The sequence below is a fragment of the Mustelus asterias genome, chromosome 13 (genome assembly GCF_964213995.1).
Source record: "Mustelus asterias chromosome 13, sMusAst1.hap1.1, whole genome shotgun sequence".
NCBI classification, from domain to species: domain Eukaryota; kingdom Metazoa; phylum Chordata; class Chondrichthyes; order Carcharhiniformes; family Triakidae; genus Mustelus; species Mustelus asterias.
The window spans coordinates 74,401,111-74,428,167 of NC_135813.1; the positions used below are offsets into that span (position 1 = coordinate 74,401,111).

A 27,057-nucleotide genomic window follows, 5' to 3' on the forward strand; every position below is an offset into this window, starting at 1 on the left:
TGCCAAGGATGGTTTTGATAATACTTCAAATCTTTAAAAGCTGCATGGTAGCACTGAGGAATAAAACCCCAACTGGGATATGGGAGAAAAGCAGAAAAATGCCAGAAATACTCATCAACATGTCGATCTGCGGAGAGAAAGGAATAGTTCATATTTTATGTCGATACCTTTAGGAAGGCAACAAGTTTTAGGCAAGTACAGATGCAGGAAACAGGGTAAGAGAAAAAAAGAACAAAAGGAAAGGTCAGTGATAGGATAGATGGTGAGAGGTTAAATGACACAGGACGTTGGTGCAAGGCTAAAGGAGATGGGAATGGAAAAAGTAAAGTTTATTTATTAATCACAAGTAGGCTTACATTAACGCTGTGAAAATTACTGTGAAAATCCCCTGGTCACCACACTCTGGCACCTGATCGGGTACACTGAGGGAGAATTTAGCATGGCCAATTCACCTAACCAGCACATCTTTTGAACTGTGAGAGGAAACCCCACACAGACACAGGGAGAACATGCAGACTCCACACCGACAGTGACCCAAGCCAAGAAACGAACTCAGGTCCCGAGCGCTATGAGGCAGCAGTGCTAACCACTGTGCCACCTCAGTGGAATAAGTAAAGAAACAAAAGATGGGTCTAAATGAGGTTTGGATGTGTCAAACAGCATCATTCCAACAGCTGCTGTCTGAAACAGGCTGAATAGTGCTGTTTCCTGAGCTTACACTAAACTTCATTGGGTGGGATTTTCCAGCCTCCACCTCCCCACCCACCCACCCCCCCCCCCCCCCCCACCCCCTCCCCCGCAACATTTCTTCCGGTGGCGAAGGCAGCTCACCATTGGACATCGGCGGATTGTATTCAGCAGGACTGGAAGATCCCACCAGTAGGAAGGGCTGGAAAATCCTACCCAATGGAACACTACAAGAGGTCAAGGATAGAGTGTTCAAAGTGGGAGTGGAGCAGAGAATTAAAAAGGCAGGCGGCCAGAAGCTTGAGTGAATGGTTGCGGACTGATGGGAGGTGTTCCGCAAAGCTTTCACCCATCGGCGTTTGGTCTCGGCAATGTAGAGGAGACCACATTGTGAGCAGCAAATACAGGATACTAAATTGAAAGAAGTGCCAGTAAATCCCTGTTTCTCCTGGAAGAAGTGGTTGGAGCTTAAGCAATAGGAAGAGAGGAGGTACAAGGAAAGCTGTATCAGCTCCTGCTCTTGCAAAGAGTGTGCCTTTGGATGCAGAGGGGATGTTGAGGGTGATTGAACAGCATTCCAGGATATCAAGAATAGAATGGTCCCATTGGAATGCTGGGTGACACAGTGGCACAGGTTTTAGCACCGCTGCCTCACAGGAGCCCAGGTTCGATTCCTGGCTTGGGTCACTGTCTGTGCGGAGTCTGCATGTTCTCCCCTTGTCTGCGTGGGTTTCCTCTGGTGCTCCGGTTTCCTTCCACAGTCCGAAAGATGTGCTGGTTAGGGTGCATTGGCCATGCTAAAAAATTCTCCCTCAGTGTACCCCAAACAGGCACCAAAGTATGACAACTAGGGGATTTTCACAGTAACTTAATTGCAGTGTTAATGTAAGCCTACTTGTGACACTATTAAATTACCTAAAAAACAAGGGAGGGGAAGATATATTTGCTGGTGACATTATGCTGGAGCTGGCCAAAATTGGGGAGGATGGTGTGTTGAGCATGGAGGCTGATGGGATGGAAGTGAGGACAAGGGTAACTCCATTGTGGTTCTGGAAGGGGAAAAGTGGTGAGACCAGAAATGTGGGAAATGGAAAAGACATGGTCTACCATGGTGGATGGAAATCTTCAGTTGAGGAAAAAGGCAAACAAAAAGGGAAGCACTGATATGGTAGGTGGCATCGTTAGAACAGAGACAACGGATCAACCAGGGGAATAGAATGGTGTTACTGCAGGATGAGTGTGGGAAGGAGTGTAGTCAAGGAAATTGTGAGATTCAGTGGGCTTATAGTGAATATTGGTCAATATCTAATCCTCAGAAACAAAACTGAGAAGTTGGGGAAGGGAAGGGCAAAGTCAGCAATGGTCCATGTGAAGGTGAGGGAAGTATGGAAATTGGAAGCAAAGTCAATAAAGCTTCCTATTTCGGGACAAGAGCTGGAAATGGCACCGATACAGTCAATGTACCAGAAAAAGAGGTGACGGAGGAGGAGGAGGACTGGAATATTCCACATAGCCCACATACGCAGGCATAGCTAGGACCCATACAGGTTCCCACAGTGATACCTATTACTTGATGGAAGCAAGTGAAGTCAAAGGAAATGTTGTTCAATGTGAGAACGAATCCAGCCAGGCGGATAAAGGTAGTGGTGAATGGAGGCTGGTTGGGCCTCCGTTCAAGGATAAAGTGGAGACAATCCTGGAGGGGGGGTTGGAAGTTTGGAGAGATTGGATATCCACAGTGAAAAGGAGACAGTCAGGGCCAGGAAAGTGGAAATTGTTAAAAGTGACGGAGAGTGTTGAAACATAGGTGAGAAGAGAGTGGATGAAAATTAGGGCATGGGATGAAAACTAGGTCGTGGGAAACTTGCCATGCAGTCAATTCACCAAGTGCCCAGCGTGCCAACAATTCCAGTCATATGATTTCACGTGATTACTGCCTGGCAGACAGAAATAGCTCATAAGAAAAGTGTCACGTTCAGACAAACTGCTTATTTAGCTTTTCCCCAGTTGTATTTTATATTCATTAAGCTGTGCCATTGTGATGCTGCTTCCACCACAGACAATGACTACTATTGACCGTAGGTCCTGCGCCAACCGTCCCTCCTTCTGCAGTCGTTGGATTACTCCGCTGTAAATGGCAGCTAGTGACGCACCGCAGGCTGGTTCAACCAAGAACCTTTCATCATCTGCAAAAAAGAACCAATTGTTCACAATCAGGTCACAAGCTCTGATTTAATGATCATCTCAGGACACTGGCCTAGTCTAAGACCTAGCCCTAGGCATCACATTCAATGTGGACCTTCCGGCTATTGAGTAACGTCCCGAATTTTCTAAAAACAAAATATATATATCTTTAAACCAATATCAAAACTGTGTGATTTTTAAACCAAAAATCCACTTGGTGCTGGCACACAGCATGAAGCACAGCTCCTCGAGTTTCATAAGCGGCCAAAGGACTTGCAGCATCAGTGAACAGGCATTGAAATGCAAGCTGTGTTCCCATTCACTGCCCCTATTATGTCTCTTGTCTGGTTGTAGACTTGGCAGAAGGCAGCAAACAGCCTGCAATCCAGAGAGCACACAGTATTTACAATGGAGGTGACCAACGTATTCAAGTTCAGTATGCAAATAGAGAGACTGTGAACTGACCAGAGAGCCAGAAGTGTACTGGTATGCTTTTGATTTGATTTATTATTGTCACACGTATTAGTATGCAGTGAAAAGTATTGTTTCTTGCGCGCTATACAGACAAAGCATACCGTTCATAGAGATGGAAAGGAGAGAGTGCAGAATGCATCATTACAGTCATAGCTAGGGTGTAGTTAGAGAGTTTAAAAGAGTTAGAATAGAATATTAGAAGCATAGAACGAGAGTAAAATATAGAATTAGAGGGTATCCTAGGTACAGCTCGCAAGAGTTCGCCACTCTCCGGCGCCATCTTGAATTCATGCGCACTGCGCACTGGTATTTCCAATTATCAAGCATATTATATATAAAATTATGAAATGTGATCCACCATCATAACTTTGGTTCTGCTTTGTTAGTTTTAAAATCTATTTTCTAATTCTTACTTTCCAGTAAAGCCCTGCTCGTCTCCACTCTCATTCATTTACCCTCGCTCATAACTGTTTATCCCCCTTATTCCTTTCCTCGATAGCTTTCATTCTTTCACTCAGGATTTTCCAGTCCCACTGGCCGCCAAGATCTTCCAGTCCCGCCGGATGTCAGTAGACTTTTGGTTGGCCTCCCACAAACCCCATGGCAGGTCCCGCCATATCAGGGCTAGAAAACCCCAGCCAATTGTCTTTCTTCCCTTTGTCCCTCATCTTCTTTCTCTAAAGTAAAGTTTATTTATTAGTCACAATTAGGCTTACTTCTGCAATGAAGTTACTGTGAAAACCCTTCATCGTCACATTCCGGCAGCTGTCCAGGTAAACTGAGGGAGAATTTAGCATGGCCAATGCACCAAACCAGAATATCTTTGGATTGTGGAGGGAAATCAGAGCACCTGGAGGAAACCCACACAGACACATGGAGAATGTGGCTCCGCACAGACAGTGACCCAAGCCGGGTCCCTGGCTCTGTGAGACAGCAGTGTTAACCACTATGCCACCCCATGGTGGCACAGTATTTAGCACTACTGCCTCACAGCACCAGGGACCCGGGTTTGATTTCAGCTTAGGATGACTGGCTGTGTGTAGTTCGCATGTTCTCCACGTATCTGCGTAGGTTTCCTCCGGGTGCTCCAGTTTCCTTCCACAGTCCAAAGATGTGCAGGTTAGGTGGATTGGCCATGCTAAATTGCCCCTTAGTGTCAGGGCAGTGAGCAGGGTAATTATGTTTAGTTACGGTGCTCGGGCCTGGGTGGGACTATTGTCAATGCCGGCTTGATGGGCCAGATGGCCTGCTTCTGCACTGTGGGGATTCTATGATTCTATGATCTCTCATCCGCTATCACTCTCTCATTGCCTCCCTCTCATTCCAACCATCCCTTTTTTCTTTCATGTCTCTTTCTCACTCTCTTTCCTGACCCTGATTTCACTCAATGCTTTGGGTGGTGGTTATCGCAAAACACAGAAACAAGATGTCTATAAGGATAGATCAGTGAACCTTGGCCGTTGTGTGTTTGCGAAACTGAAACAAAGGCTACACTCATCACTGTGCATTAATGTTTAATAGAGCCACAATGGATACTATCAAAAGCTATATGGTTGACTCTCAGCTGCCTTTGGGCAACTAGGGATGGACAATAAATGCTGGCCAGCCAGTGACGCTCATGTCCCACGAATGAATTAAAAAAATTATTCATCACTGTTTCCCCAACAACCAACTCACGCAACCTTGCCAAAACCAAAAAGATGGTCACCTGCCTTTAAGATAAAATTATTGAAAGACATCTTAAAGAACAAAATAAACCAACACTATCATTCCGGGGTGAAAGAGGGATAGCAAGCCCTTCCTTAAAATTCACAAAAGCTTTATTTTTCAGAATTGTGAAATCTTTAGTTGTGGGATCCTGCATTTCATTTGTGATAACCAAAAAAGTGACCAAAAAAGACCCTGATTCTTGCAATGGATCCAGTAATAAATAGGTATCATACTGCAACTCATTCAAAACTTTTAGATTCGCGTGGTCAGAATTAACAAAGGGACATTTGTCTCCTTCCTTAACTGTGCCCTTTATGATGCTACATTTTCACATTGCGAATAAATGCACAGCTGGATGGTAAAGGAAATCTTATTCACAGAGGAGCAACACAAGCCCATTCAATTTTGGGGTGTCCCTATTTTACAATAAAGCACTGTGAAAATGATTTAGCCATTTAAGTGAGGTATAAAACCTGGCATAAGCCCTAATTTAGATTGCCCCCCCCGCCCAAAGAAAAGTGAGAGTCTAAATCTTTTTAATGTAACTGACATTTATAGCAAAAGCAGTATTTTGTTTAAAGGGAATTGCACCAAATTTTCACAAAAGCAACTCTGGTTATTGCAGTGAAAAACTCTCAGGACCAATTCACCAGCTTCTGGGAAGAGAAACTGATTTAATTTTACATCTGATACCTTCATTTAATCAGAATGTGCTGCAGTCGGTTTTTGTTTCAAAGTGGGATGTGGAAGGAGACGATTCAAATCTTAATCTGTTATCGACCGTAACGCAGAGGAGAATTCTTACTTTCCAAATTAAAACAAAACATAACATTCAATAGCTTTATCTGCAATTGGAACAAAGTCTGATTCTCAACAATGTGTCTATGTGAAAATTAAATATCTTACCTAGGAATCTTTCCACTGCTTGCACAGCCTCCTGGTCACTGATTACCTCAGACAGAACATTGTGCTCCAGTGCATTCCGGAGTGCCATCTCACACACCGTTTTAGCTCCCAGGGTTTTAGCTACACTATTATAAAGAGAACAGCGGGTTAGAAGAAACAGTTCATTCCACACGCATACACACATGCACACACACACCAGCAGACACTGCTACGCATAGAGACACACACAGACACTACACCAAAGGAACAGATATTAAGAGCAAAAGTCATCAGATTTAAGTTCAATGGATGACATCCTGAACTGTGGGCCGAACAGCTGTCGATGGTAGGACAAAAGAAGTGGGGTTACACAAGGTACACACACCAAATATATGCATACAAAACACAAGTCATGCTGAGCAGAGAAAGTCCAACTTTGCCATTTCAGAGGACAATTAAGAGTCAATCATATGGCTGTGGGTCACAACAGGTAAAGATGGCCCTTACGGGCATTATTGAATCAGATGGGAACAATCGATATAAGGGTGGCATGGTGGCACAGCAGTTAGCACTGCTGCCTCACAGTGCCAGGGACCCGGGTTCGATTCCCGGCTTAGGTCACTGTCTATGTGGAGTTTGCATGGTCTCCCCGTGTCTGCGTGGGTTTCCTCCGGGTGCTCTGGTTTCCTCCCACAGTCCAAAGATGTGTGGGTTAGGTGGTTTGCCCATGCTAAATTGCTCCTTCGTGTCAGCGGGACTAGTTAGGGAAAATGCATGGGGTTATGGGGATAGGGCCTGGGTGGGATTGTGGTCGGTGCAGACTCGATGGGCTGAATGGCCTCCTTCTGCACTGTAGGATTCTATGATTCTATTTAATTCTTCTCAGGACCTCCAATAAAAGGCAATTTAACAAGCCACTCAAGTGACCAAATTCAGACAAAAACACTGGAAAACTGAAATTAAAATTGAAAGCGCCAGGAACACACAGGAAGTATTGGAAATAAAACCCAGGTTGCTGTTCTGAGGGGTACCCTGCTGTTTACTTTAATCATTTTTTTTCTCATGGCCAGATCCCCATTTGCATAACAGTCACAATTTGAAGGTACTGAGGTGTCACGTTGCTAAAAACACATTTAGATCATCAAACCTAAAATTCTACTTTAATCACATGTTTATCAGAATTCATGGATTTTAGTGAAGGGCTGTTATGACGATGGGAAAAAACTCTGGAATCATACATGGGAATGTTGAACTGTAAAAAGACCTGAGTTTTCACAGAATTGTTACAGCACAGAAGGTGGCCATTTGGTCCATTGTGGCTGCACCGACCCAAACACAGACTTCAAAGATGGCTGAGAATGTACCGTTAGCCACCGACAGGAATGACTTTCTCTAATGAACAATGGAACCCCTCTCTATGGTTCCAGACATGGTGAGATGACACTGTGGCTTTAAGAAATGTATTTGTCATGTTTTTTGAGCAGGATCTGTTGTAGCAGTTTGTTTTTATTATCGGAGCCATTGTGTCTGGATCCAGCAGCACTGTATTGTTACTGCAGCAGCATAACTGATCTTAATTGCTACCATATTTGTCTTAACCTGAACTAATGCAGGGTTCTGCTATTTTGTCTTTTCCCTTGGGATATTTCAGAGTGGGGCTTGATTAGGTTGATTGACAGGTAAATTTGTATGACTGGGTACAGCTAGGCTTTCACAGAGAACTCAAGGCCTTCTACTTTGAGGGACCTTGAGAGAGAGGGGTCGCTTTCTCTGTATCTCTTGCTCTGTCTGAAGTGAAGACTGGAATCTTCCAAGAAATAAGCCTTTTTCTATGAGAATCTACTGTTTGGGTTGGAAGTTGTTGCATGAGAATTATAAGACAGGCATCTGGCTGGATCACTCTCCATAAGTGCCAAAAGGCTAGAACTCGAGTCCCCATGTAACTATCTTTTGTTTCTGTGCCAACAGGTTCTAAAGAAGGGATCTATGTCCATGTGGGGATACTGCTAAATTGGAACAATGGAGATAGCTCAATGTTAAGAATTATACTTTGACATGTTTAAGTATTTTAATTGGTAAAAATTGTGCTAATTTTTTTGTCATATACTGTGTTCGTAAATAAAGTTTGTTTTGATAAAAGCTTCCTAGTGGGTCACTTGACTCATACCTGGAGTGGAACACCTTATGCTCACCCTAATGCCAAAATCAATTGCAAAAGTTAGGATCTAGGCTAACTTCATAAAATACCTTGGAGTTTCTGATCTGGTCCTTAGCAAAGATAATTCTAACGGAATCCAAAGATTGATTCCCATTTCTGGTAATGACAAAGGAACATAATGGCTATGTCATCCAACGACCCTGGGTATAATTGCCTAGGCCGACTAGAGGACTCCAGTTTGAATTCACAAAGACTGGGTTTCAAAGCTAGCTGAGGGAACTATTGGTCTGTCGGTCTGTGTTTTTGCTGTGGGAAAAGCAGCTGGAAGTTTGCCACACTGAAGGTGGTACAGTAACTGAGGCAGGGCCCCTGCTGAATAGCCAGCTTTTGCAGAATCAGCTAAAGCCATTGACTGCATAAGTCGACAAGGCAGCAGAATGGTCGCAGCTAGAAAAAGAACTGAAATCACCCTACCAAACCAAAGAACACCTGAAGTGAAGAATCAACTGTTCGGCAGCAAAAGTCAATTACTGGAATCAACCTGTATATCGACCACAATGTTCATTATCTGCTCCTTGTAACTCCAGGACTGCTCCGTAGAACTTATTTATATTTACTTACAATTGAACTCAATTCTGATTTCTAATCCGTATGCATGTAGATACGTGTGTTTTACCATTTCTCCTAACCTTTTTAATAGTTAATAAACTTACTCTATCTTAACTCAAGAAAGCCTGGTTAAATTCGTTCTTTTTCAAACTTAACTATTGAGTTTGGAAAAGGTATCCACGGGAAATGGAACTGTGTTAGATTGAACCTTTGTTGCTAGCAGCAGAGGGTGGGTTGAATAAAGAGGGAGCCAGTCACCCCTCCTCACTCTGGTTTGTAACAATTTGGGGATATCCCAGCCGGATGGTGACAAATCAAGGGGTCTCGCCCGAATCAACAACTTCTGAGGAACCTCACCTGGGGCTGTTCATAAAAGGATAACCACCCAAAGGTTAATTCATTCCATGTTCAGTGTTTCCTATTCTTATTTTCAGTTAGCCATTATCCAACTGAATGGTATCATTTTCCTTGACTTCAAGTTATAGAAATTTAAGGTCATTAAAATCATGAGAAGGTTATAGAAACTGCAATTTGCATAAACATCTCTTTCAAATCCTGTATTTCATTGAGTAATAATACACTCAGAACTCAAGGGTTGCTGGCATATATCATTAGAAAACTGGTCATAATATGTCTCTTCAGTACTGATTAACCTGAAATTGTTAAATCTCTGCGTATGATGTCCATTTGCTTTTCCACTTATTCTCGGGAATTACTGATATCCAATGGTGTCAATTATTGACACAGATGACCTCTTAACCAAGCTCGGTGTCACAAGTGGCAACATCGTGAAGCACTGAGCTTCATCAGAAAGGTCATCATTAGGGTTAGTGTGGTCTCACAGTCAGTTCAGTTCTCACAGTCTTCGGATCGCTAAGGACATTTACTCAGAAGGTATCCAGAACCTCATCTGCTTCAGCTACCAGCACCAGACCAGAAGAGCTGTCCACAGCAAATGCAGGTTAAGGGCAAAGGATCCAAAACCATGAACTTTTCTAACTGCGAAAAGTACTTTTTTTAAACCAACCAAGACAACAATTAGAAATGAAAATGGGGTCATTTCTATGGCAGCAGTGATTTGTAGCAGTGGCTTTATGCCAGACAGTATGTTGGAAATCTACTCCATACAATTAGCACACCTTCCAAGGTCAGGCGACACTGGCAGCATATAGGGATAATGAGCCTTCAGCTACTGGGAGTGACATGCAAACAGACTTTCTTGCTTTTAGGTAACAGTGGCGACATATCTTGTAAGCTGTCACCTAATGCATGTAATGCACCTAATGCACCTCAGCTAACATTCTGTAATAATAATTTTGTAATAACATCTAATGCAACTAATGCACCTCTGTTAACATTCTGTAAGGTAACGTTAATAACAATTTTGTAATAATAACACCTAATGCACTGATGCATTTCTGCTAACATTTTGTTAAAATAGGCAATGCAGTTCACAATGATAGTTTATTCCATTTACCTTTCTTTCACAATGCTGACAGTCCAAGACAATGGTTCTACTGTAGTATGGGCTTGTGTTTCTGAGGACATGCGCCCTATCAACTACTTCTTATCAAAAGGTTTTGATATTAATAAATCTGTTTAGAGTATGCAGGCACGGTAGCACAGTGGTTAGCACTGCTGCTTCACAGCTCCAGGGACCTGGGTTCGATTCCCGGCTCGGGTCACTGTCTGTGTGGAGTTTGCACATTCTCCTCGTGTCTGTGTGGGTTTCCTCCGGGTGCTCCGGTTTCCTCCCACAGTCCAAAGATGTGCGGCTTAGGTCGATTGGCCGTGCTAAAATTGCCCCTGAGATGCGTAGGTTAGAGGGATTAGTGGGTGGGATATGGGGGTAGGGCCTGGGTGGGATTGTGGTCGGTGCAGACGCGATGGGCCGAATGGCCTCTCTCTGTACTGTAGGGATTCTATCATATAATACAACTAATTTCAACAGTTAGTGGACCAAAGGTAAGGAGGCTATCCAGGGAATTATTTATCAGCTACAGATTGATTAGGAATCACCTTTTTTGTAGCAGTCAATGTGGAGTTTTTCTGTCGAAACATTATTTAACAGTACAAGCTGTTGGGCAATTCGTAATTGGCTTGTAAATAAGGCAATTAAGGAGCTCCCATGTAACGGAGTGTTTTACCTGGCAGGGGTGAAACCATGATCAGGCAGGGAATGAGGCTAGCCCATTGCACTTGGGGTGTGCTGATGCCTGCGATCATGGTTTGTCCCAGCTAGGGTTGAGTAAAGGATTAGGGCTGCCAACGAGGTTAAACCGACGTTTTGCCTGATAAAACTTTTCAAAGCAATCTCGGTCTTTTGGCTAAGATAAAGTGTTAGATCAAGCCCGGGAGGGGGTGCAATACCTCATGCTGTCAGCTTGGATCTTGTTTGATCGAGCCCTAGATGGGTTGCAACGTCTTGTCTTGTCAGCTTGGATCTGGTTTGTCCCTCATGCGGGGACCATGATTGGACTATAATATAGCAGACTATAATACAGACTATTGCAGTGAGCTATATAAAGAAGTCCCAGGTGAATAATCCTGAAAAGTAGGACCAGATTCCACCAATGTGACTCTGCTACCGGGAGGTGACTTTTGCACTGGGTTTCTGTGTCAGGAGGATCACCTGGTTATGTATTCGGTTCTGAGTTATGCATTACTGGAGGGAAAATCCACCATTCCCTCAGTGTCAACAGGGAGCTGCTCTCGAAAGGAGTACAGGACAGAAGATCAACATTATAATGTTGCAAACATTCTCCAAGCTGCATCCCTTTCAGTGAGCATTCCACCCCCAGCCTCCACACAACTGGCAAAATTACCATTATATCTCTATCCCTTTGGCAAAAGAACTAAAATACGGATGTATGAAGTTTTATCAATATTTTCACTATACCTTGTGATATCGGGGAGGGTGACTAACTTCCCAGCCTTCACTGCTGCATTTAGACTTTCAGCACCTTTCGTCTCCATGGCAATTATAGGCACGTCACACCAACCAACTTTCTTCAGCCCTTCTGCCACTCCGCAGAGCAGGCCACCACCTCCAACCGACAGAATGATAGCCCCAGGTTTGTCCGGCATCGACTCCCACAGTTCCTTCACGACACTGGAATGCCCTTCCCTTAGGATTCAATTTTCAAAGAAAAAAATATCTTTAGCTCTCCCATCCAACAGACTTCCAAGTTCTGAATGAAAGACATTGTGCTGTAATGTAGCACTGCACAGAGTTACAAGGCTAGGGAATCTGTTATTTCCTGAACCTTGGACAATCACCGATTGAAATCTAAAGGGAAAGATAAAATGCTGCCGACAAAGTATTAAGGAGGGATTTTCCTTGGCATGCACTTTGGATTTAGCGGCTGGTAAATCACATGTTGCGGGTGGGCAACTTTCTAATCAGGGCTCTTGGTATGTGCAGAAAATGCCAAGGTGAAATTAATCTCCCCATTAGTGCTAACTCTGGGGGAAGGTTTATCTACAGTTCATGCTTGCTATTATTTTCACCAAGTGCTCAGAGGAGTTTAACCGAGTCATTACAAAGTGTAATACTGCTTCAATATGCAGCCAAACCTATCAGCTACATTCTTGACATTGATCTGCCAAGAAATATTTCAAGATTGTATTTGGACCACATCTATTTGATAGAAGTCACAGTGGTAGAAACTAATACCCATGTTGCCTGGTACAGCTGAAGTTATTCTGTAAGTCTTATTGACATGCATATATGGCGTTGCAAGTCTAAATAGTGTTATTTCCCGTAACACCTCTTGGCACCATGTACTTTCTTCATCTTCCTCAGCTTCAGTCAGAAGCAAAGCCAACAACTTTTTCCATAAAGAACAGAAGGGACCATTCAATAAAATACAAAAGCTCCGGTTGGGTAAGATTTGAGTATTCAGATCTATTTCTGTTTTTTCAAAAGTTTATTTATTAGTATCACAAGTAGGCTTACATTATTACTGCAATGAAGTTACTGTGAAAATCCCTTAGTCGCCACACTCCGGCACCTATTTGGGTACACTGAGGGAGAATTTAGCATGGCCAATGCACTTAACCAGCAGGTCTTTCAGAAGGAATGTGGAGCATCCGGAGGAAACCCATGCAGACACGGGGAGAACGTACAGACTCCGCACAGACAGTAACCCAAGCCAGGAATCGAACCTAGGTCCCTGAGCACTGTGAGGCAGCAGTGCTAACCACTGTGCAACCATGCCACCACCTGTAAAAGGTGGCTGTGCAGAAACACATCAAGTAACTGTACTAATAAATTTAACATGAATTTCATCAGCCCAGAGTCAACCCCATTGATTTCTTGATCACTTCTACAACGGTGAATCTAAAAGCACAAGTCATTCCAGCTAGACGTTTCGAACCCTCGAATTGTTTCTGCTTCCACCGATCATTTTATAAATCATGTTTTAAACTTCTTTATTGAAGCTGTCAGCTCATTTGATGTGTCAAATTTATGAGCAGCAAGGCTGAAATAAGCACCTTACAGCAGTACCTTGCATGTTGATGGCAAGTATTCTGGTGCATAGCTCACGCAAGATCATAAACTGCACAAAACTACCAAGGTTCATTAAATCAGAATAGCATACCGTCATGTCATTATTGTGTCCAAATGTGGTGTTTTCTATTTTCCACGCCACTCACCCTGTGTACTCACTTGAATTCAATTTCAATTTTGTCAATTAAGGATGGTTTTAAACAAAGGGGCCAGTGTCAGGCTTCCTAGATTCAAGGCATGCAAGATCCAAAGGACAGAGACATTAATTAGCGGGAGCTGGAGATGAACTCAGCACCACTGATTACAATTGGCACACTGCACCGTGAATAAAAGTTGTAATGGGCAGAGTTTCCCCCCCCACAAAAGTAGGTTCTGAGGTGTGGGGGAGGGAGGAGGAGGGGGAGTGCAAAATTGAATGGATGGGATTCACCCTGGGAACCTGTCTGCCCAAATCCAGTCACAATTTCATACTTGGGCGGTGCAGGGTCTGGGGCGGGAATCCCACCCTAAGGTCCTTATGTGGCCATTTAAGAGCCTTATCCCACCCAGCCACAATTGTTAAGCCAGCTGGTAGCCCTTGCCCCTGGGACTTTGGAGCTCGGGACCCCCTCTCCCCGGCCTATCTCCAAAATGCCGGGATAACCCATCCCCCACCCCCCCATGATCCCCCCCCCCCCCCCCCCCCCCGCCCGGGTGCCAGCTAGCCTTCCACTCCCGAGGCTTATCTTTGCAACGGTTCCAGTTCTTTGTCCCAGGCAGCGCACTGCAGCACCACTTCTGGCCACTGCAGTCTTGTGCTTGGCCAGGTTAAGAGTGGCCGACAGCTCTCTCGGGTGGTATTTCCTTCCAAGGGCAGGGGAAAGTAGCACCCACTGCCAATCAACGCTCAAGTGAGCATTAAATGGCAGGAGTTCAAGAGTTGGAAGTTGCATGTTACACATTGACTCTCAGGATGGCGAGCGCCAATCATCACCATCTTCAAAACGCTACCCAATGTTTTTTAAGCAGTAATCATTTTAATCACCATACTTACAATTGGAGAGGGATGTGATTTATCTCGATGTGCTTTAGATCAGTTGGTTTCTATGATTCAGAATTTATTCAGGATCCAAGGGCAGAATTTGGCAGCCCCATCATAGTGTCACCCCGCTCCCCCCCACTCCCCCACCCTACCTTTCCCGCCCGAGATAGGGCAAAGTTTTATTGGCACTTTCCCATGCTACCCACCAACTTAGAAAATGAGGCTGGGCAGGATAAGGACATAAAGAGGCCATAAAATGCATCTTGTCATTCAAAACCCAACTGACTAATGGGAATGGAAAATACCACAGGTGGGAGGGGCCAGGAAATTTCACCCCATGATTCCAGTTGCCAGCACCCTTACTTCCTGCATTTTTTTTGTTGCATAATCTGAAACTATGGAGTACATAAAGTCATTTGCAACATTTTTAAAATTCATTCACGGGAGGTGGACGTCACTGGCCTGGCCAGTATTTATTGCCCATCCCCCATTGCCCTTGTTTCAGAGGGTATTTAAGAGTCAACCACATTGCTGTGGATCTGGAGTCACATGTAGGCCAGGCCAGGTAAGGATGGCAGATTTCCTTCCCTAAAGGACATTAGCGAGCCAGTTGCATTTTTATGACAATCAACAACGGATTCATGGGACGGAATTTCATCGGCACATCCGCCCGAGGTTCGTACAATCCCACCCGAGGCTAACAGAGAATGCCATTCTCCAAGCCTCGCCCGCCCCCTGAATTGAGGCGGGTGTGCCAGTAAAATTCCAGCCATGGTGTTCATTAGACTTTCAATTTCAGATTTTTTTAAAAATCAATTCAAATTCTACCATGGTGGGATTTGAACTTCAGTTATAAGTCTAGCAACAATACCACGATGCCACCATCTCCCCATGAGAGTCAACAGTTGGTTCATTATCCTCTTGAATGACTTACGAGGGATACTCTTAATCTGTAACTATTAATATCAGTTGTCCAATCTAAAATGCACCATAGCCAGTGACAGTCTGGCCACAAAGCTATCTTCCATCCATCTAGATAGGCTACAATGTGGGTATGGGGATGGTGTTACAAGGTGTGACCCTCCCTGTCATCACCTCATTCACAATCGCCTCAAACAGAGCTCCAGCACCTGTCTGCAGATTCATATCTGCATCAGGGATTTTCCCATGGTTCACTTTTGTCTGTGACTTTTTCAATCCCCTTGCCCTTAAACTTTGTGAATCAACTGAGACATCCTGTAAGTCTTTTCAATGGCTTTCAGGGGTTTTGTTGCTCACTGAAGCCGGGTTGAGATTATCTAACTCAAATAACTTAGGACAGTTGTAGCTGAACAGAGACTGTTCAATCCAACTGGTCTGGACCCAAACCATAAGAGTTAAATGGACGGTATAACTGGCTGCTCCACCTACCCCCTCCAGGGCATTTCTGACCTAAACAACATTCTGGTGCCAGCCTGGCATGAAGAGGACAAGAGTCGCACCTTGGTGCACTTGACATAAAGACATTAGCACCTATCTTGCAACACAAGCTGGTAAAATCCAGGAATATCAGAATTTCAAAACTAAAAACTAGTCAATTCAATTAACAAATGCTCTTCTAATCTTTAAATTTAAAATCACCATACCAACTTCAATGTGCAAACTTTTGGTTGAACTCAAATTTTTGGAAATAACCCTGAAAAGTCTTTAGCTCTAGTTTAGCTGTAGGGTGGCATGGTGGCACAGTGATTAGCACGGCTGCCTCACAGTGCCGGGGACCAGGGTTCAATTCTGGTCTTGGATGACTTCTGTGTGGAGTTTGCATGTCCTCTCCGTGTCTGCGTGGGTTTCCTCTGGGCACTCCGGTTTCCTCCCACAGCCTAAAGACGTGCAGGTTAGGTGGCTTGGTCATGCTAAATTGCGCCTTAGGTTAGATAAAATAGCCGTGGGAAAGGTGTGATGTTATGGGAATGGGATGGGGGAGAGGGTAAGATACTCTGTCAGGCAGTCGGCGCAGGCTCGATGGGCCGAATGGCCTCTTCTGCACTGTAGGGATTCTACGATTCTAGTTTCTCTGCATTCATGAGTAGAGAATAAAATGGTGAAAGAACACTTGTGAATCAGAACAGGTGTTTGGTGCCAAATGCACAGATGTGCCACCCAGTAGGTTTTCGAAGGAAGATCAGCAATAACAAGCATTAAATCAGGTGAGCTGGCTGTCACGCTGGGTGTAAGAATAATTAAGAAAGGAGGGGTCTCAATTAAGTTGAATTTGTCATGTTTACTTAGGAGTCTACATGGCTGCAATTCAACGGCGGAGCAGACTGTGGTAGTAATTGATCAAACCCTGAATGGAAAGAGAAGTTAATGGACTGCAGTCAGTTTGTGTACGGCCATCGATCATCAATGGTGTTTGTCTTTACTGGGTGAGTAAGCAAATACTGGAGACCAAGATCTGCCAAGTGGATGATTGATTACATCAAGCAGCAGGAGTTGCAGCAGGGCACCTTACACAGCACAAAAATATCGTGAGAAACATTAGGAGAAACCAATTTGTACAGATCCCTTGCTGAAATCACAGCTGTGTCATTTTGCAGCCAAGTACACCAAATGGGATTCAAAATGTTCCCTTGCTTTAAGCATCTAACTTTCAAGTAAGTAGTCCAGGAATTAACTAACCTGCAGGATTAGTAGTGGCCAACATGACAGATCATAAATCCACCAATGTTATTTTTAGCGCTGTTATTTTCGAGGTGCTTAAAAAGCACTATTTACACCCAGCAGCTTATTTAGAAAGATGAAACTATCAACCTTTAAAGTGGACTTTCACTCTGGATTCCCTGGCACCACTTAAACGAGAGGTGGGGGAGGGGAGGGGGTGAAGCAATGTTATAACCAAAATCACATCGCGCTCCGCACTGTGCAGCACAGTGGTTAGCACTGCTGCCTCACAGCGCCAGGGACCCGGGTTCAATTCCGGCCTCGGGACACTGTCTCTGTGTAGTTTGCACGTTCTCCCCGTGTCTGTGTGAGTTTCCTCCGGGTGCTCCGGTTTCCTCCCACAGACGTGCAGGTTAGGTGGATTGGCCATGCTAAATTGAACCTCAGTGTTAGGTGTGGGGGGGGGGGGGGGGGGGGGGCTATCAGGGTAAATATGTGGGGTTAAGGGGATACAGCCTGGGTGGGATTGTTGTCGGTGTAGGCTCAATGGGCCAAATGACCTTCTCTGAACTGTAGGGATTCTAGCAAATAATTCTCCTTCAAATTAAAATAACCAGATAGTGCTTAATGCAGACATATAGCTCCTCTTCCAAAACTTACACTATACAGGATATCATTTTCACAGTAACTTCATTGCAGTGTTAATGTAAGCCTACTTGTGACTAATAAACTTTTTAAAAATCATATTAGTTCCATACAAACCAGTCTTAATTTAGGACTTTAGACGGTTTGGATTGCATAGATAAATTAGCCTCTTTTCTTTGTGCTGATCCATATATGGCTACAATACAGTGGTAAACACACTGCCTATGGATGAGTGCTATGCCACAACTTGATATGGTGTCATCTGAGTTGACATGTGTAATCTGTCAATCACGCACATAATTTAAATGGGTGGAAAGAAAATAGAACACTTATGACATGGAGCAATAATAAACAGTATCATTTCTTGTCCAAGATTATGATCATGTGTCACTCCTTGTGGTCCATTCCCGCCGCTTCCAGTAACCAATTCCCAACTAAGTGTCTCTCCCTTTATAACATTCTGACAGTGTCACTCCCTGTAACTGACTCTTGACCATATATGTTACTCTGGTTATCAAGAGCTTGCTTAGGTCTCGATTAATATACAGAGTCCAGTTTTAGTCTCTCCATTTGATGGGGGAGATCGAGATTTTGCCAAAGAGGGCCACAAAAATAATTCCCAGGATAATAATCAAATGGGCTCAGAAGGTGTGAACTGCAAACTCTGGAAAAGAACAGACTGAGAGGCAATTTGACTGTAAATGAATTCTGACTGTGCTTAATTCCTTTTAAATGCCTCATGACTATGCGTCATTCATTGTAACTCTAGACATTATTCATAACATTTTGTGTCGCTCTCTCCATAGACAATTCTTTACCACGTGTCTATCACCATGTAAGATTCCTTGCAATGTGACACTCACTGCATTTGATATAACATTTCTGAAACTATCAATCACATCTAAACTTTCCAAAATACTCAGTAACAAGGATTTAAAACTGATAAAATTAACGTGTGTATCTTTAATTTCAGGATTAGAAAAATGTTGTCAAAATAATCAAATCCACAATTGCAGGTTCATTTTCTTCAATAGCTGTTGAAATATTTTGGTCTTAATGTGTAATTTAAGAGGACAATATAAAGAAATGAACTAATAATATCTTGATATTTGCCATCACCTTTTTTTTCAATGAATTGACTCGGATATTTTGATGAATCCTTACCAGATCAATGGGTGGTTGAAGGGAGAAACATACACCCAGCTGTCATTTTCAGCTAGTTTTAACGCTTGCTCATTAGCATCATCCCAAACCTAGCAAAACATTTTGAGAAGATTTATTAGTATTATTTATTAAAGAAATCTCTATCGTCACATCCTGCTTTAGTCAAAGTAGTAGCAATGTTTGCTCCTTGCCTGGACCATTCTACATGGTAGAATGCACAGCTCCAGGGTGTCAAAGGAAGTTGGGAGCAAACAGTCTCAAAACAGAGGCAAACATTTGGATGTCACACTAAAACATGTGAACAGTTGAGCTTCAAAGCGATTATTTTTTATCAAGCACTCTTCAAGGGTAAAGAATTGAACTTATAAATGAAATTATAAGGAAACCAGTTGAACTACCTACTGGTTCAGCTATTTCACATGGTGTGGAACTGTACCATGCAAATCAACAAGATGTTCAAATCCCATAATTGCATTCGGTGTCCTCATGCTAAGGAGTGGGAATGATGCAACTCAGCTAGACCTCTTGCTCAGAAGATTCAATGAGCTTGGGTTGAGGTGTTGCGAGATATTTTGATAGTTTAATGTATTATTATCCAATGAGACCTGACATTGGTTAGGCCAGGATCAAGTCTGAGGTCACGTACCAACCGACTCAAGAACAGCTTCTTCCCTGCTACAATCAGACTTTTGAAAGGTCCTACCTTTTATTAAGCTGATCTTTCTCTATACCCTGGCTATGACTGTAACACTACATTCCGCACCCTCTCCTTTCCTTCTCTATGAATGGTATGTTTTGTCTGTATAGCACGCAAGAAACGATACTTTTCACTTTTCATGTGACAATAATAAGTCAAATCAAATCGAGTCAGCTGCCATGTTCTCTAATCAACCAACCTGCCCACACATACTGTCCAGGCTAAAAACAAACTGCAGTACACATTAAGAGAAAAATAAACAGCTACTGACACATTGAAGGCATGAATTAAATCTCAGGGCCTTGAAAGTTTACATCCATATTGTTCCCTTATCAGTCAACATTGTTGCAGTTTCAATTGTCCTTCTGTAATTCATTGCCAAACATATTTTTTCCTGAATGATTTGCTTGCTTTACAACATTCATGTTATAACATTTTTGTTGTGCCTCAATAAGAAAGTAGTTTACTCATAGAAAGAAAGTGCATTTATATAATGTCCTTCACAACCATTCATCATTCAAATGATTTAATCCCACAAAATTATGGACAATGAGGTCAATTCACCTTTGGCTAGCTTTGCATTACCAGCTAGCCATTCCTTGCAGAATCTATCAGAATCACAAAATCAAGGCTATGGTCCGACTCCAATGTTGAACTTCAAACAGCAGGTTAGAGTCATAGAGGTTTACAGCATGCAAACAGGCCCTTCGGCCCAACTTGTCCATGCCACCTTTTTTTTAAACCCCTAAGCTAGTCCCAATTGCCCTCAATAGAGTCATAGAGTAGGTTATTGTTTCCATTAATGATTTTTCCATTAATGGCACTAGGCCCTTGGATTAAAATGTAATTGCCCTCATAGGAACGGCAAAGTGTTTGCAAACCATGCAAATACTTTTCACTTATTCATGTGTAATCACTCATTTCCCTAAAGCTTCCACAGATTTATAAACAGCTTTGTATTGTAGGTGTCAGCACAAAGTTAATCAAGGAGCAGGGTCTCTCCTTCAATAGTGACCAGCAACTAAGAGTGCAAGTTGAATTTTCTTACCCAGTGTTAGCACATTCCAGAAAGGTTAATTATCGCACTGAAAATCTTCAAAATATTTCCGGCAATGAATTACTTTCGAGCTACAGTGACAGCTATCATTCTGTTATCATGAACACCACAATGAGCATTTTACGCAGATAGTTAACTCATCAATTCCGCGTCAGCATCTCAAGAAAAACAATGGCCGGAATTTTCCGACCATTCATGCCAGCGGGAATTTCCCATCCTGCTGCAGTGAACGGAGATTTGACTTGCCGCCAAAATCTCCATTTTCACTGCAGCGGGAGCGTGGTGTGCACCCAATAGTTTTTTTTACTGGGATAGGAGGTTCTCCAGGTGAACCAACAAGAGGGGTTGAAAGGCAGAAGTGAATGTTGTTAGAGCCAATTGTTTTCACTGATCATTAGTTTCCACTTGCGGAAGAGGGTGGCACAGTGGGCGGCAACACGGTGGCACAGTGGTTAGCACTGCTGCCTCACAGCGCCAGGGATCTGGGTTCAATTCTGGCCTTGGGTCACTGTCTGTGTGGAGTTTGCACATTCTCTCCGTATCTGCCTGGGTTTCCTCCAGGTGCTCCGGTTTCCTCCCACACTCCAAAGGTGTGTGGGTTTGGTTGATTGGCTATGCTAAATTGCCCCTTTGTGTCAGGAGGATTAGAAGGGTAAATATGTGGGGTTACGGGAATAGGGCTTGGGTGGGATTGTGGTCGGAGAAGGCTCGATGGGCTGAATGGCTTTCTTCTGCACTGTAGGGATTCTATGGTTCTAGGAGGACAAAAAAGGGTTCATAAATATAAACTAGTCATTAATAAATTCCATAGAGAATTCAGGAGAAACGTCTTTACCCAGAGAGTGGTCAGAATGCAGAACTCACCATTGATGTTATTGGTATAGATGCATTTAAAGAAATTCTTAATCAACATGAGGGCAAAAGGAGAAGAAGGAAATGTTGTGAGGATTAGGTGAAGGAGTTTGGGAAGCAGTTTGTGTGGAGCACAACCAGCAGCATGGATCAGATGGGCTGAACGGCCTATGTCTGTGCTGTACATTCAATGTAAATCGGTGGTTGGACACAAACTGGAGGCAGAAAGGCCTCAAGCTGAGTTAATGGTTTCTGAGAATCACAGTTCTGGCTGATTTCATTGAGGTTTTTTTCTTCAACAAGTTATATAAAGCAAATAACCTGTTAAAATGTGGCTTTAAAAATAACTTTCCTCAAAACTACTTCCTGGAGTGTGACACACGTGGGGATTATTTTCGTCTTGGCTAGTTTTGAAATATGTTTCCTGGTGTGAATGCAGTAAATGGCTCTCGATTGACCATTCCTGTCACTGGACAGGTGGGACTGCCTGTTCTTGGAAATAACAAATGGGATAGAAGTGATAATGAACTCTATCTAATTAAAACAAATTACACTGAGATCCATATATTTAGCTTTTACTGCACCGTAGTGCTGTGATTTATGATGTTATTGGTCTAATTGTGTTTGAGATAGAGCCCAATTATATTTGGTAACCTAGCAGGCTTCAGTTTGTTTAGAGCTAAGGTCCCTTCCTTAATATTAAGTAACAAAATTGCGTGTCCATACAATCTATGTTGGAGCAGTCAACACCCATGAGGCAATATGGAAAAATTGTTATTAATACTCAATAAAGCAAAATAAATTGCCCCCCTCCCCTCAGAATTCCATCATAGAATCCCTACAGTGCAAAAGAAGGCAATTTAGCCCATCGCCTGCCTGCATCGACAACAATCCCACCAGGCCCTATCCCCGTAATCCCATATTTACCCTGACACCAAGGGATAATTTAGCATGGCCAATCAACCTAGCCAGCACATCTTTGGACTGTGGGAGGAAACCGGAGCACGCAGAGGAAACCCATGCAGATATGGGGAGAACGTGCAAACTCCATACACAGTCACCAAGCCCGGAACTGAACCTGGGCCTGAGCGCTGAGAGGCAGCAGTGCTAACCACTGCGCCGCAGCGCTGACCGCACTTGCCATGAAGTGCAACTGAGAGCAGAAATATTCCCCACTCTATTCCTGGAAACAAGGCTACTTTAAATGTGTCGAATGGTTGTGCTGCACGGGGGAGGTTAAGATGGGAACATTAAGTCTCCGAAGTCAGAAAGCTGTGAATTCAAATCTCACTCAAGTGCACCACTGAGGAAATGTTTTTTTTTCCAATTTATTCGTTCATGGGATCGCTGGCTGGGCCAGCATTTGTTGCCCAACCCTGAGGGCGTTTAAGAGTCAACCACCTTGCTGTGGGTCTGGAGTCACATCTAGGCCAGACCAGTGAGTGGCAGACGTTCCTTCCCTAAAGGACATTAGTGAACCAGATGGGTTTTTGCGACAATGGTTTCATGGTCATCATTAAGACTATTTAATTCCAGATCTTTACTGAATTCAGATTCCACCAACTGCCATGGCAACAAGGGCTTTTCTCATTGCAGATTTTCAAGCTTGGATTGGAAGATGCCGAATGGGAATGAGGTCTGGTTCAGCTTTGGTGTCCGCAAAGGAGGTAAATACTGATGATCACTTGCGAGATTCATGTGCAACCAAACGACTGCTGGATCAGCAGAACAAGAAGCTGTTAACAGTCGTGCAACTGGATCCCAGCAGAGGCAAAAAGCTTTAAGAAAGGTGGGGAGAAATGTCGGCGCACGCACTTTAATTGGCACCTTTGCCAACCATTCAGCTTTTTCTGAAGCAGGTCTAGGTTTCAAAACCTGGTGAGTCGAATTATTCTCACTCGACAAGCCAATTAAACATTACCCTCTCCCTAAACTGTCCAGTCCAAATTGAGGGCGGCACGGTAGCACAGTGGTTAGCACTGCTGCCTCACAGCGCCAGGGACCCGAGTTCAATTACGGCCTTGGGTCACTGTTTGTGTAGAGTATGTATGTTCTCCCCGTGTCTGCGTGGGTTTCCCCCAGGTGCTCCGGTTTCCTCCCACACTCCAAAGATGTGCAGCTTGGGGTGGATTGGCCACAATAATTGTCCCTTACAGTCCCAAGATGTGTGGGTTAGGGGGTTTAGCGGGGTAAATACGTGGGGCTACGGGGAAAGGGTCTGTGTAAGATGATCTGTCGGAGAGTTGGTGCAGACTTGATGGACCGAAGGGCCTGCTTCTGCACTATAGGGATTCTATGAGACTGGAGTGCCTTGTAAATAATGGAATACATGGGCAGATTCCAGCTACGCAAAGGCAATTAATCAATTGCTCAATGGCCTCTTCAGGTCTTAGAATTATGAAGGAAACAGCTTCCTGCCTCAGAGATGGTCGCCGGAATTCTATGGAATTGGAGCAGGTGAGGGGCGGACAATGGAAATGTCTGTCGGCCTTGGGCGGGAATTTCCAGTCTCCCTCGAGCGAGGCCGTAAAATCCCGCGGTAGCTCAGGAACAAGTGGATTCTTCGTCCTTTCTTAAACATGGTCTTGGCACAGATAAATAAAGCTCAAACAGGTTAGCTTTGTTCCCTGCTGCTCTCCATTCCCCCAAATGTTTTCATGTAGACGTTTCACAGATGATACCCATGATTGTCAATGATAACATGTAGCCAAACCGATTGCTTCTAACAATGTTAAACACTCCAAAAATACTTATCCTACATGCAACGAAAGTTACATTTAATCCATGATTTATTATGTCTTGTAGTGCTGTCATTACTTAGGATATAATTCACTTGCAACTAAATGTGCCAGTTTGCAAATAAATGAGAAGGTCTTTATGCAAATAAGGTTCGTTGTCATGGAAATTAGGTGCATTGAAATGTAAGTATGTGGCCTGTCGTGTTGGTCTGAACATGCAAAGTGGTGATACAAACCGCGGCAGGGAGAAAAGCCACAGATGGTTGTGCTTTTGGAACTGGAAGGAGACACAGTGAAAGGGTTAAATCTTGACCATGAACATGAAACTTGAATCAGTTGAAACCACCGATGTATCTGCTTCACGGCACTGCTGCTGAAGTCAGTGGCAGCACAGGAAATTAAATGAGGTGGAGTAACCGCCTCCAGTGGCACTGAGCACAAGGTCAAAGAGGGAGCAAGGTCGAAAGAGCAGCTTGGTTGAGAAGCTTGCAATTGGAAAAACAGCGGCAGCAAGGCACCTTGATACATGTATTCAGGCCACACGTGAAATTTCATACTCCATGGGTGGAAATTTCCCATCCCGCCTGCCACAGGAATCATAGTAAAGGGGAGGCAGGGGATGCAAAGGTCTGTTGACCTCAGGCGGGAATTTCAAGCCTTAGGGCGAGCGCGGATGGAAAATCCCACCCTATGGGTCTTCTCAATCCTTTAGACCGTCATTCCAGTAACCAGAAAGATGGTCAAAGTTGTGATTTGCGAATTATGCAGTACCAGGAACACAGAAGCAATTCAAAACTAATATTATTTGACCATTATTGACGTCTGTGCATTTTGATAAAAGCAAAGTATGCGGGTGCTGGAGATCTGAAATGAAAACAGAGGGAGGAATTTTATGGCCCTGCTGAGGTAGGGGCCAGGCTGTAAAATATGGCGAGCTGTTCAAAACTCCATTGACTTCGGTGGGAATGGAAAATTCTGCCGGCAGGAGGGGCTGTAAAACATCTATCCAAGAAGTGCTGGAAAAACTTAGCAGGTTTGGCAGCAATGGTTCTGAAGAAGAATCATGCTGGACGTGGAATGTTAATTCTCAATGTTTCTCTCGCCACAGATGCTGCCAGAGTTGCTGAGTTTTTCCAGCACTTTCTGTTTTTATTTGTGTATTTTGGATGCGTGAATGTAGATCTGTTGATGTTTTCCTGAAGGTGTTTTAACTTTATAAAAATAGATATGATATATTAGGGTGGATTTGCCAATCCTCGCATATAGCATACATGAAGTAACGAACTGTGAGCAACTCGTCCAAGATCGTGCAATGCACATTTGGGGCATTTGCCACACAAGGACCCATAAGATCCATCATTAAACGCTCTTGAGTTTTTTCTTATTTTGCCACCATTTGGCTGCCTTAATGCTAACAATTATATTTAGAATAGAATAGAAAGAATAGAATCTCTACAGTGCAGGAGGAGGCCATTCAGCTCATCGAGCCTGCACCAACACCAATCCCACCCAGGCCCCATCCCCATAACCCCATTTATTCACCCTGTTAATCCCCCTGACACGAAGGGGCAATTTAGCATGGCCAATCCACCTAACCCACACATCTTTGGACTGTGGGAGGAAACTGGATCACCCAGAGGAAACCCACACAATCATGGGGAGAATGTGCAAACTCCACACAGACAGTCACCCAGGCTGGAATTGAACCCAGGTCCCTGGGGCTGTGAGGCAGCAGTGCCATCCCAAACGTAGGTGATGGTTTCTATCTGCTGGCATTGAATGCATTTCCGATTTGGTGGGAAATATTTCAAAAGTCCAACCCTGGATTAAACAGGTTGGCTCGAGGTGATGTCCCATTCTTGCCCTCATTTGCACTGTCCCCACACCCCACCCACACCCCCTCCCCTCCCACACAATCTGGCCTATCGTGGTGACCTGCAGATCTGCTTATTAACCCAGACAGCACTGGGGTGTCACGAAAACCTCTATTCACTGCTCTTGCAGCTAATGTGCTAACAATGATAGAGAACAGCCAAAATCAAGGCAGACAGGGATTCTGCCTCCTCCACCGAGGCAGGCGTTAAGCCAATTCCTTACTAAATAGGCAAGCTATTTGAAACCATTTCAAACACAATGGCAAACAGATGGACAGTGACAACTCAGTACTGTGCCCTCGCGGGCTATACTAAAAATAAATTGAAGCAAATGAAGGAGTGACAGTCGCTATGTTCTCGTTTGTTTTTGAGAACGCCTTTTTCTTCTTGTCGACACTTGCCCCGTGTCCATTCCTATCTAAGTGTCATTTTTTTTGTCATTCATTTTCATTCTACTGTCGCAGCTCTCATTCACACAGCATTCTTCGTGTCTGATATCTGGGGAATAGAAACTGCACATGGTTAATAACAGCCTCAACCAGGCAAAAACTTTGAGTGACATGTAAGGTTCATTCAGTTCAATGAGTTGGAAAATTCGAAGTTAACCAAATGGATAGGCAAAGACAGAGGAGGCCAATGACTACAGTGGGCTGGGCTCCCGTCAACCAATGCTGAGCGGAGCCTGAATTGGAATTGTGACTAACAGCAGGCCTCAGCAGATTTAACAGCAGACTCATTGAATCCAGAGCTGGGTGTCTCAAGCCACTAACTTTCGAGTGCTTTTGAAATGTCTCAGAGTGCTGGCACAGCTGTTAAGCTAAACTACCAAGAGCAACGTACGGAACAAAACAAATACAACACCGTTTGTTCCAATATCCGCAGAGAATTAGAACATTACACATTCATTTCATTCATCTTTCAGTTAGTTATTTTTACATTCAAATATTCTGAAGTGCTCTTATTACTAGGAAAACAAAGGGTGCAGGGCCACACTTGGAGATATTTTCATGAATACACAATCTACTTCACTCAGCCAAATAGTTTTCACACACATCAAGAAGTGGGACAGCTATTCCTCCTCACCAGGTTTGCTCCTGCTCTGACACAATATGGCCGACTGCAACTTTGGTATGAGACTCCGCACACACA

General features: G+C 43.7%; 1 protein-coding gene across 3 annotated transcripts in view; it reads right to left on the reverse strand.

The window, feature by feature from the left end:
• Positions 1–794: 794 nt before the first annotated feature.
• sdsl (serine dehydratase-like) overlaps positions 795–27,057 on the reverse strand; it is a 42,350-nt gene continuing 16,087 nt past the window's right edge. For all 3 annotated transcript variants that reach the window (XM_078227008.1, XM_078227010.1, XM_078227009.1), the window contains exons 6-9: positions 18,691–18,779; positions 11,607–11,834; positions 5,962–6,086; positions 795–2,873 (exon numbers count right to left, since the gene is read on the reverse strand). In XM_078227008.1, the coding sequence (XP_078083134.1) occupies positions 2,680–2,873; positions 5,962–6,086; positions 11,607–11,834; positions 18,691–18,779 (636 nt within the window). In that variant the 3' untranslated portion in view covers positions 795–2,679. The remainder of the gene's footprint in view (positions 2,874–5,961; positions 6,087–11,606; positions 11,835–18,690; positions 18,780–27,057) is intronic.